Genomic DNA, 12,349 nt, shown 5'->3' on the forward strand with positions numbered 1-12,349 from the left:
AAAACACTTTTTTCGTTAGTGCGACCGGTTTGTTTGTTGGACCATGTGATGTCGATGCACCATTTCTGATTTCTAAATCCGTTAGGTTGATCGACAACTGGCGCTTGATTATTTGCCCATCTCATTAACAATTACACTTGTAACTGTCATTTACAACAGATACTTGAATATGTACGAATACACATGCCCAACATACTTTACCAAAGTAAACTGAAAGCTTAACTAAATATCTGTTAAAATATATTAGTTTGTAACCAGTTCTTTCCTTGCCAAATGGATATTCATTAGATTTATAGGTTGCTTATGGATAAATATTCCTTAGATTTGTCTTATACAAAATTATGTATGGCAATATTGTCACTTTTACTGAACTTGAATAGCTTTCTTCGTAATGTTTTCTAGTATCTCGTAGAAGCATCCTGAAAACCACAAAGGCCTACACTAACTTTCGGTATATAAACGTTGCGAAATTGGTCCCAGCGTATATTTTAAAAGATAAGATTGCATATTATCATTTCAAATTATGTCTAGGGATTGCAGTGAAGCTAGGAACCTTTTACATTGGATGTGTGACATTTATCAACATAATTACTGCCTTATGTCGATATTTTCAGTACGAAAAATAAAGTTTGTAATGTTTACACGACATATACATCCTTTCGGAAGTCTTCTTAAAGTTGATTTTAAACGAACCAGCAAGCAGTATGGCACATGCACGATTTGCATCCCATAGACTTAAATATTTTGATAAAAATTCATTGTGACATTGTGACATACCCAACGATTGCAATACACAAGTTCAAACTCGGTGTAATCGATTAGTTTGCAGGTATGCGCACAGTTTTTAGCGCGATATATTCTCTCTCTATAAATTATATAAATTATTTTTTGTCATTATACATGTATTCGATAAGACTGTATATTGTTGTTTAGTAATGCGCACTGTGCAGACGATGATTCAAACAAAACCAAGTAACTAAATACGCTTTTTATTGTAAAATATGTTCATCAGTATGACATAAGTCATTACTTCATAATTTTGTATAACACACACATAAAGCACTAACGTCACAACTGGTATTTCAATAAGTCATCAGTTGATGCTCATTATTGTTCCGTATTATTATTTGTCCATGGATCATTTCTGTCATTGACTGACAACATCACCATTGACTTATTAAATATTAATTTAATTAAACATACTAGTTATACCATTAATTTTACAATAATACAAAAGATCATATAGACCCAACACTGACGTAAGTCATCACAACATTTAAATTAAATCACTTTAAATAACAAATAGTTCTGATGTCTGTTTGAATATCAGTCATGTGTTCTGTGTTCCGTCTACAGCTTGCTCAGAGAGGTTGTAATGACCATCATAAGTACCATCCATATTGAGACCAAGGTCCTCACACATACAACAAATATTGTATTGTTTTCATAATTTTGAAATTAATATTGGCTATTGTTCCCCTACTTTGATAGTAAGAATCGTTCACATCAAAATACCTACATAATATGTGAAATCACGCGCTGCAAATCCGAATAGTACCAAAGTAGTTAATATATTAACACAAGGCACCCTATTACATGATTGCATGGCGTTGTTGATGTAATACCAATGAAATGTATTGCAAACATATCTATTACATTTAACTGGCTATTTAACTCCTTACATTAAAATGTTTTCTAGAAGTAATCATCCGAGTGATCTCTCCTGACATGCGAAATGATCATTTTACAATCAGACAGTTTACAGATATTTGACTAGTAGATGCCTGTCAATTCTGGATTGAGAAGATTAGAGCAATGTGTTCTTATTGAGTCGTCAATACTAGAGAAAACGTTGCAATTTATGTTGCACACAGCTTGATAAAACCTTTAAGGCGATGCGAACTATAACTATATACTAACTTACTGATTTTTAACTATAAGACCTTTTAGTGGCGCTTTCATAGGTTGTCAAAACATGACCATCATTTAAGCATAGTTTTCAAATAAGCATACGTGATTTTTAAGGGAACTTCGTGCGACCGTCCGCTATCCGTTTAGTTATCATACTGAATAAAAAAATAATATTACCAGAACTGCATGCCGTCTCGTCTGCGTTGGCTGTATATCCGGAATCGCATTCACACTTCAGTGATGTGCAGGTACCAGCATTAGCAGTAACGATACAGTCGGTGTTGGCAGAACATAGTCCTTTAAGAGCACCGGTCGCTATGTATGATAAATTGGTTTAGATTGTTTACAATTCATAATTTTTTAACAGTTATGAAAAGTGCAGTCTATTTGTCACATATAATTTTAATGACCTACAACGCGGGGTATGAGTGGAGTAGGGTGAAGATCACGATGAAATTGTTTGACATAACAATGTACTATGGTCTAGTAAACTTGTCTTTAACATGAATGTGTATGTTTATTTTATCAATGCATCGGGAGATCCTTTCCTCCAAGTTTAGATACGTTAGATTTATGTTTCACGTCTTTACTAAGGTTTGAATAAAGCCTGCAAAAAGATGCATGATTGATTCTTAATACTCGAGGTGTTTGAAGACGTTATCAAATTGAGCCATGTATAATTAATAACAACACGTAGCTTAAATAAGGCCATACATACCTATGCATGCTGTTTCCGCGGTATTTGCTGTATAGGTGGATTTACACTCGCACTTGGAGGCCGTGCAAAGATTAGCATTGGTAGTTCCAGTACAATCACCAGCAACAGAACATGTCCCCTTCAGAGCACCGGCGGCTGTTAAAAGGATTATTAAGATTTCAAACATGACACTCTATCTGTGGTTAATTTAACTTAAATACAGACATAAATCAATACTATTATTCACGGCACTAACCTATACAAGCTGTTCCAGCGGTGTTTGCTGTATACGTGGATTTACACACGCACCTAGTGGCCGTGCAAACGTCAGCGTTTGTAGTCCCCGTGCAATCGGCATTAGCAGCACATTTTCCTCCCAAGGCACCATTAGCTGAATAGGCAATTATTGTTTTGTCGATATCTCTCAAGTAAAAAATAATATAACGACGAGTGTAAATTCTTTGTTTAGCTACATTTGATCATAAATGATTTTGATCGCAAATCTAAAATTTAAATATCAAGACAGATATGATGCACAGAGAATTGGAAGTGTTCTGTCAAGATAAAAGTTGTAAATATATCGAGAAGGTTACAGAAGAATGCAATGATGGTCCTGGAACTTTCATATGGGTTAAAATATGCCGGTTTCTAACCAGTTGTATGATTTGTAAAGAATAAGTAGAGGACTACACTTTGATGTAACAACCCGACATTTAATTGAAAACATTTCACTCTAAATCCTCAGAAATGACCTTTTTAAATCCCAGGGGCATGCTCCTGAATTAGAAAATGATAACTCTACACAATATTGGCATTCTGTTTTTGTTTTCATTTAAACTGTTTTCATATGTAACTTTACAAGTCTATATAATTATAAACTATATAAACAAGTCTCTATTATCTTACCTGGGAGTTTTGCCAGTTTTGACCACATGGTTATGATTTAAACAATATCTATAAAGGACTACAACACGAAGCAACACACCAAAATTGTATCACTGACCCTTGCGGTATCAGATTTTGAAGTTTATAACTGTATACTTCTTTATAAACTCTGGGGCGTGGCCAGTTTGTATTTCAGTGGTATGATTCAAATAATCTTAGTAAAAGATTCTTTAAAATTATGTACAATGTTACTTTAAATGAATTTTGTGACCACTGGGGCGTAGCCCGTTTTGACGCCAGTGCAATGGTTTGTACAAAGTTCGTAGAAGAAAACAATATTATAATACACACCGCATATTAAATCCAAGATCCCTTCGGTTTTAGAGGAGACGATTTACAAAAGTATTATATAAGACATTATAAATCATTTAAATCCTTGGGCAGGATCATTCCAGGGGCATGACTTGAACAATCTTTGCAGAAGAACTTAAGATGATGTAACGCAACAAAAAATAAATATCTGAGCCTTGCAGATTCAGAAATAATTGTATAAGTTGTTTTCAATATAAGTTGATATAAATCATGTTGTGAACCCTTTATCACAGGAGCATAGTTTGAACAAACTTAGTCGAGAACAAGTACACATTAATTAACTTCAAATATTAAACCCATTATAATTGCGGTATAAGAGAAGAAGACTTTAAAAGTAATTTACTATATATTTCTTTATATATAATATTAACTCTGGGCGTGGCATGTTTGCTACAAGTTGTATGTTTCAAACAATCGTTGTAGAAGACCACTAGATGAGTTTACACACAAAATATTAAACATTTGAGAAATACGGCTGCAGAGGAGAATTTTTGTACCTTTCCACTATTTTAATTGATGAGTAGCTCTGATGACTATCGTATGCAATAAATCTAAACGATATGAACTAGATTGAAAAATATTTACAAACTAATTATTTCTTGTGAAAATCCGCCAAGCTTTTAAGTAGGAGATGTCGTTGGAAGCAAATTGTTGTCAACAAACGATGCATACACGACATAGGACACACGGCGCCGTTCGCCGGATGACCACCTACCAGAATACAACCAAGTAATTTGTAAGCTTTATCCAATTATCTCTATTGACATCACGTAGCTTGTGGTAAAACTATTTCCATTAAAATAGCCGTGGGAGCAGAGTCAACTCGAAGAATTTTGGTATGTCAAAAACAGCATAAAACATGAATTACGAACCTTTACAAGCTGTGTTGTCGGTGTTAGCGCTATACCCTGTATTGCATTTGCATTTGGTCGACGTGCATGTCCCTGCATTGGTTGTCATGGTACAGTCAGTGTTTGCAGCGCATGTTCCCTCAAGGTAGCCGTTCGCGACTTTAAAGCAATGAACTTAATTTTAAAGTGCTACGTAAACAGCACATACTTGCAGTAAATAATCCTAAAAATACGAACATTATTTAATTCCTTTTTAATTTGCTCTTAACGATTGAATATCATTCAATTGTTTAGCATACAATCAAACATATTTTCTATTTGCTGTCTGATATATGTTCTTAATAAGTAATAATAAAACTTCATACCTATATGTTATACAGTTTTGTTTTATCACAAATTATGTTTTTGTATAAACAAAATTGTTTGCAAAATAAATTGTCGCATTTAATTGACATGTAATAGCAAGACATATTTTTATAGTCATATAAGTTCAAAGAAGTATGTATAAGATCCTATACACGCTATTTTTTAATGATTCAGAATAATGATATCTCTATCGAATTATGTCAATGACTTTTCCGAACGCCTTTGTGGTTATATAGAATATTGAATGCAAATAATTGAAATACTATGTGCCTCTTACTTTCACAAGCTGTTTCTCCTGTATTGGCTTTGTACCCCGTCTTGCACTCGCATTTACCGGAAGTGCACGTTCCAGCATTTGTAGTTCCGGTACAACCAGTGTTCGAAGTGCAAGCGCCTTTGAGAAAACCGTCCGCTGTAATAATATGCATTTATAGTAATGTGTTCTTTATACCACAATGCGAAATCAACAAATTTGTAAGATGAAACCATTGTTTATGATGACTCCTTAATTTCGGTTTATTATACTACTGTTTTAGTTACACACTCCCTTTTCATCCATGTGAATAAACACACCAAAAGTCGTAACTAAGAATTCAATGAAAACTTGGACAACGACTTAGTAACTCATTATCGCGACTTAGTAACTCGATCCCACGTCTTTGTTACTCATTCGCACGACTAAATGAGTCGCATCATTTAAACGAGTTAGCTTGCTCGTGGGAAAAAATGTTCGGAAAAGTGCGAATATTCAGGACACGCGAACTTAAAAAGGTAGACAGGTTTTGAATACCTAGGAATAATTCATTAATAAAATCTACACCAGTAAATTGTATACATGTTTTAGTATTGTTTTCTGTTAGAGGTACTTAACATTCGCAAGTGTTGTTGGTACAAACATAAGCATTGGTAGTTCCAGTATAGTCGCGAGCAATTGACCATATCCCCTTAAGAGCATTGTCGGCTGTTAAAAACTTAAACAAAAATACAAAATAATTTTCGTTTTTTTTTCTAAATCAATTAACTCTTATTCAAAATGATTTAAAATCACTACTGTTGATTGCGTGACAAAGCGAATCCCAAAAAAAAACAGTCTTTAATACAAGCAGACAAAACAAACCATAATATTTTAAGATAGGGCACTAACCTATACAAGCTGTTCCAGCGGTGTTTGCAGTATAGCCGGTTTTACACGCGCACTTGGAGGCCGTGCAAAGGTCAGCGTTTGTTGTCCCCGTGCATTCGGACGCAAGAGAACATGCTTCCCCCAACGCAACTACATTCGCTGCATTTTGAAAGACAGGATATCCATCGCATAAATTGGTTAACTAGCTGTTGAACTGTGTTGTGTGGTTGGAGTATTTTGAGCATACATATACATAAATGCAATCAAGACGGGTATATAATATAGGAAATTGAATATGAACATGTATCGTTTATTTTAATGTGCGTAAATTTAAGACGACACACTAACGAACATAATGCGATTGGTGAGTGAGAAAATCCCTTGTCAACAAGAACGCTTATAGTAAAAATCTTAAGAAACGATTCAATGAACATAAGTTTTCCCCAATTTATCGCAGGAACAAAAATCAGGTGGTATGGTGGCACTGATGTGAAATTACCTTGTATTTTTTATGAAGTAATAACAAATTGAAACTCGTTTTTTACGTCTTAGTTACTCGTTTTATCGACTTATTTATTTCTAAACACAGACTTAGTAACTCATTCTAACGACATACATGTAATCACTCGGTCCCGCGACTTTGTAACACATTCCAAGGACTATAGAAACCGTGACATTTAAACTAGATAACTAACTCTCGGTAAAACGATGTTCGGAAAAGTGCAAATATTCAGTAGACGCAGACTTATAAAAGAAAACAGTTATTTTTCTACATAGAAATAATTTGAGTGCTTAATAAAATCAACACCAATAATTTACACATATGTTTCAGTAGCTTTTGCTACTTGAGTGGCTTAACACTCGCAATTTTGTGTGTACAAACATAAGCACTGGTAGTTCAAGTACAGTCACCAGCAACAGAGCATTCCCCTAATGAGCTCTTGCGGCTGTGCAAACAATAATATAATGTCATACAAAACAATGTTTCGTTATTTGAGATCAATTTACAGAATAAAAGCACTCTTTAAAACACGCAGACGTAATAAACTAACAATAATATTATTATTCGCGATACCAACCTACACAATCTGTTCCAGCCGCGTTTGCTGTATAGCCGGGATTACACGCGCATTTGAGGTTCGTGCAAGCATTAGCGTTGTTGTCCCCATGCAAGCGGCAACATTAACACATGCTCCCCCCAAGGCGCCATCAACTGCATTTGCAAACAGTAACTGATAATCGTATAAATGTGCAAACTATCTGTGTGATCTATAATGTTGGTGTCTCTAAACATGAATTAATTTAATCAAGACGATCATTTCAAATAAGATTTTTTTAACATTAACATGTATAAGATTCGCTTGTTTTGAAGTAGGTAAATGATAAATGACGCACTAACTAGCATTGTTATTTTGTATAATGATATAATCCGTTTTCAGAATAACAAAGGTCGTTATAACGATATCAGTGAAAATGGGTTTTCCCACATTTTGTAATTAAACACATACTTTCTGAAACAATGTGATAATTCATATAACAATTGTTGTAGAAGATATTATTGTTTGTATTCGATTATTTACATGACGTTCTAACAATCTTTGCGGTACATTTGTATAGATGAGAAACTATCTTGTTTTTAGTTCGAAACAATGGCTTAGTAGCTCGTTTCCTCAGAGAATCTAAATTGTAGTAACAATCGTTTGTCAAAAAGGAACATTTTCACGTTAAATTAGGCTTCAACATTTAACAATTGAGTATATACCTATGGGTATAAATAACATGTTTTCATTCATATTTCACACAAGCTCAAAAGTACTATTTTCCTGAAAAAAGGAATACCACAACAAACGTCAAATAAATAATAAAAATGTGCTCGAGCGTACGAAAGAATTAACATGCTTATACTTCATAAAATTATGAATTATGAATTATAAAATTAACATGGTTGTACTTCATAAATAAAAACAGTCTTTAATACAATCAGACAAAACAAATCATAATATTATTAGATAGGACACCAACCTATACAAGCTGTTCCAACGGTGTTTGCAGTATAGCCGGTGTTACACGCGCACTTGGAGGCCGTGCAAAGGTCAGCGTTTGTTGTCCCCGTGCATTCGGACGAAAGAGAACATGTTCCTCCCAACGCGACCACATTTGCTGCATTTTGAAAGACAGGATAGCCATCGCATAAATTGGTTAACTAGCTGTTGAACTGTGGTGTGTGGTTGGAGTATTTTGAGCATACATAAATGCAATCAAGACGGGTATGCTATATACGAAATTAAATATGAACATGTATCAGATTCGTTTAGTTTAATGTGCGTAAATTTAAGATGACACACTAACGAACATATTGCGATTGGTGAGTGAGAAAATCCCTTGTCAACAAGAAAGCTTATAGTAAAAATCTTAAGAAACGATTCAATGAACATAAGTTTTCCCCAATTTATCGCAGGAACAAAAATCAGGTGGTATGGTGGCACTGGATGTGAAATTACCTTGTATTTTTTATGAAGTAATAGCAAATTGGAAACTCGTTTTTTACGTCTTAGTTACTCGTTTTATCGACTTATTTATTTCTAAACACAGACTTAGTAACTCATTCTAACGACATACATGTAATCACTCGGTCCCGCGACTTTGTAACACATTCCAAGGACTATAGAAGCCGTGACATTTAAACTAGATAACTAACTCTTGGTAAAACGATGTTCGGAAAAGTGCAAATATTCAGTAGACGCAGATTTATAAAAGAAAACAGTTATTTTTCTTCATAGAGATAATTTGATTGCTGAATAAAATCAACACCAATAATTTACAAATATGTTTCAGTAGCTTTTGCTACTTGAGTGGCTTAACACTCGCAAATTTTGTGTGTACAAACATAAGCACTGGTAGTTCCAGTACAGTCACCAGCAACAGAGCATTCCCCTAATGAGCTCTTGCGGCTGTGTAAAAAATAATTTTATGTCATACAAAACAATGTTGCGTTATTTGAGATCAATTTACAGAATAAAAGCACTCTTTAAAACACGCAGACGTAATGAACTAACAATAATATTAATTATTATTATTCGCGATACCAAACTACACAATCTGTTCCAGCCGCGTTTGCTGTATAGCCGGTATTACACGCGCATTTGAGGTTCGTGCAAGTATTAGCGTTTGTAGTACCCATGCAAGCGGCAACATTAACACATGCTACCCCCAAGGCGCCATCAACTGCATTTGCAAACAGTAAATGATTATCGTATGAATTTGCTTACTATCTGTTTGATCTATAATGTTGGTGTCTCTAAACATGAATTAATTCAACCAAGACGATCATTTCAAATAAGACTTTTTTAACATGAACATGTATAAGATTCGCTTGTTTTGAAGTAGGTAAATGATAAATGACGCACTAACGAGCATTGTTATTTTGTATAATGGTATAATCAGTTTTCAGAATAAAAAAGGTCGTTATTACGATATCAGTGAAAATGTGTTTTCCCACATATTGTAATTAAACACATACTTTCTGAAACAATGTGATAATTCATATAACAATTGTTGTAGAAGATATTATTATTTTCATTCAATTATTTGCATGAGGTTCGAACAATCTTTGCGGTACATTGGTATAGATGAGAAACTATCTTGTTTTTAGTTCGAAACACCGACTTAGTAGCTCGTTTCCTCAGAGATTCAAAATTGTGGTAACAATCGTTTGTCAAAAAGGAACATATGCACGTGAAATAAGGCTTCAACATTTAACAATTGAGTATATACCTATGGGTATAAATAACATGTTTTCAATCATATTTCACACAAGCTCAAAAGTACTTTTTCCTGAAAAAAGAAATATCACAACAAACGTCAAATAAATAATAAAAATATGCTCGAGCGTAAGAAAGAATTAGATGCTTATGCAACCACTAGGGTTCTTGTACTTCATTCGATGCAAACGCAAGCAGATTCGTGAGAAGACAATTACAAATATATACCACACCATCTTCTGTCGTGACTTTAATAAACTAGACGATAGAAAAGCGTTGAAAACATGTTTTTTTAAGTTAAATGCGAACTTATTTACAAAATAGTCAAACAAGATAGTGGCAGAATGTTCGTGAAGATGATTTTGCTCTTGTGGAATACATACTGTTATTATTAGCAAATGCAACGAAAATGCAAAATTGTTTTGGCGCAGATGGATTAGTTCGACATTTTTAAAAAGATTATATATAATAAATGTTATTTTTAAGATTACATTTTTTACTATCTTATTCATCAATATATGTTCTACATTATACAAGAACATATAGATGGTTTGCTGTTCATAATTTGCTAAATGTGTCAACACATTTTCAATATCATTTTAAGCGGCATCATAACTGAATAAATATACCATCAACGGAAGCAATTTAACCAGGAACAGACGCAGTCGATGTGACACTGTCATTATTGATGTAAGATATCGGTTTACTGTGGCGTTATTTTTTATTGATGGTCTACAATAAAACATAATAAAGATTATTTACCTATACAAGCCGTGTTGCCAGTGTTTGCTGAGTACCCTGTCTTACACTTGCATGTATCCAGAATCGTGTCACCGTTCGTATCAGTGCACGTTTCCGCATTTGGTGTCCCTGTGCAATCCGCATCAGCTGTACACGACCCTTCCAAATCAACGGCCGCTAGAACAAAACAAGTTTATGTCTGATAAAAATATGAACGTTGGTTTTAATCAATATGAGTCATGTTACACGTACGGAGCAGTCATTATTGGTTAATAACATTCGACAAACGCGTATACTTCAAAACTGGTACAGCTCAATTCTGTATTTAAAAAAGATGTTAGCTGAAAGTTCTTAGAAGTAACTTATTATTTGTACAGGATCAATTGACAAGTTGTGCTCGTTTTCTTACCTGAACATGCGGATCCCACAAGGCCCAAAACCATAATTATGGTGCAGATATATCTTATGGAAGACTGCAATATGTAAGTGTATGCCATTTAAGTATGTTTGTTAAGTACTAAACCGCGAATGCGATATTAAAACAAAGGACTCCAGTCATCATATATAGACAATTTTTCGAGCGAAAGAAAAAAACGTCGCATTCATTGACAAATAGTCTAAAAACGCCTAACACTTAAACCAAATGATTGTTAGGGGTTACTTCGGATAAATACCTAGAATAAAAAAAACAATCTTTAGTCATATTAACTTCTTAATCGTATAATTGGTCAAATGCATACATATAATTCTATTATAAATCACAAAGAGATACACGTATCTACTTTTTTATTGTAAATGTAATGAACAAACAAGTCTGCATGTAGTATAACACACTAGTGTTTCAAAACATGTACATTTTTCCGGAAATAGTTGTTCGTATTCTTTCCCTTGACCGTTCCAAGGCGCTGACCTAACCCTAATATGATTGTACGTCTAATGTTGGAGTGTATGTCTTGTCGTGTAGTGTATATGAATTGGTCGTATGCTTTAATTAAAATATTAGAAGATAAAATTTTCGTTAAGGATAATGCTTACTTATTCATATATATATAGATAGATCGCCAACATGTGAAAATAATACATAAACTCGACTTGTTATATGTGACTCGTGATAATTAAAAAAGCGAACTGCGTTTAACATAACGAACAAATTTGCTTTGCGACATATTTCCTTTTGACCTCACTCGCCATTTAAAATGGGTTCATTAACATTTTACTTCCTTATAAATAACCAAAAATGTTTACATGAATAAAATTTCATTTTTAAATAACACACATCAACATAATTACAGTAGTCTACGCTAGAAGAAGCATATATAGACAAGCAAAGCTGATGTTTATTTATATAAATACAGAACACCGAAAATTACCATTCCGAGTTTAAAACGCCTATTTGTTGCATGTGTGGTAATGTATTAGATCTTTCAAAGACTTAGAGTTGTTAAAATATGAATAGCATGTACACATGCGTATTGAGCAGGCTGTTTACATTTCCATAATTTTCATTATTGCCAGTGGAAAAAAACAAAGCTTACTCCACTTGACGCAACTATTTCAATTTAAAGGACCCGTTGATATTATATGTCGCAATTTAATATCATAGATCAAGTTTAACAACAGTTAATTTTGCAGTTGTTAAATT

The 12,349-nt window shown here is 33.8% G+C and overlaps 1 protein-coding gene across 1 annotated transcript; it reads right to left on the reverse strand.

Moving 5' to 3' along the window:
* Nucleotides 1–990: 990 nt before the first annotated feature.
* On the reverse strand, nucleotides 991–11,150 carry LOC127839978 (matrilin-3-like). Its single transcript, XM_052368368.1, has 8 exons — nucleotides 11,117–11,150; nucleotides 10,729–10,884; nucleotides 6,227–6,364; nucleotides 5,360–5,494; nucleotides 4,738–4,875; nucleotides 2,865–2,999; nucleotides 2,630–2,764; nucleotides 991–2,226 (listed from the first exon to the last, which is right to left on the reverse strand). Exons 1-8 carry the CDS (start codon nucleotides 11,148–11,150, stop codon nucleotides 2,021–2,023), a joined length of 1,077 nt encoding a protein of 358 aa, XP_052224328.1. The 3' UTR covers nucleotides 991–2,020.
* Between the last annotated feature and the right edge of the window lie 1,199 nt (nucleotides 11,151–12,349).

The sequence above is a fragment of the Dreissena polymorpha genome, chromosome 7 (assembly GCF_020536995.1).
Source record: "Dreissena polymorpha isolate Duluth1 chromosome 7, UMN_Dpol_1.0, whole genome shotgun sequence".
Lineage (NCBI taxonomy): Eukaryota > Metazoa > Mollusca > Bivalvia > Myida > Dreissenidae > Dreissena > Dreissena polymorpha.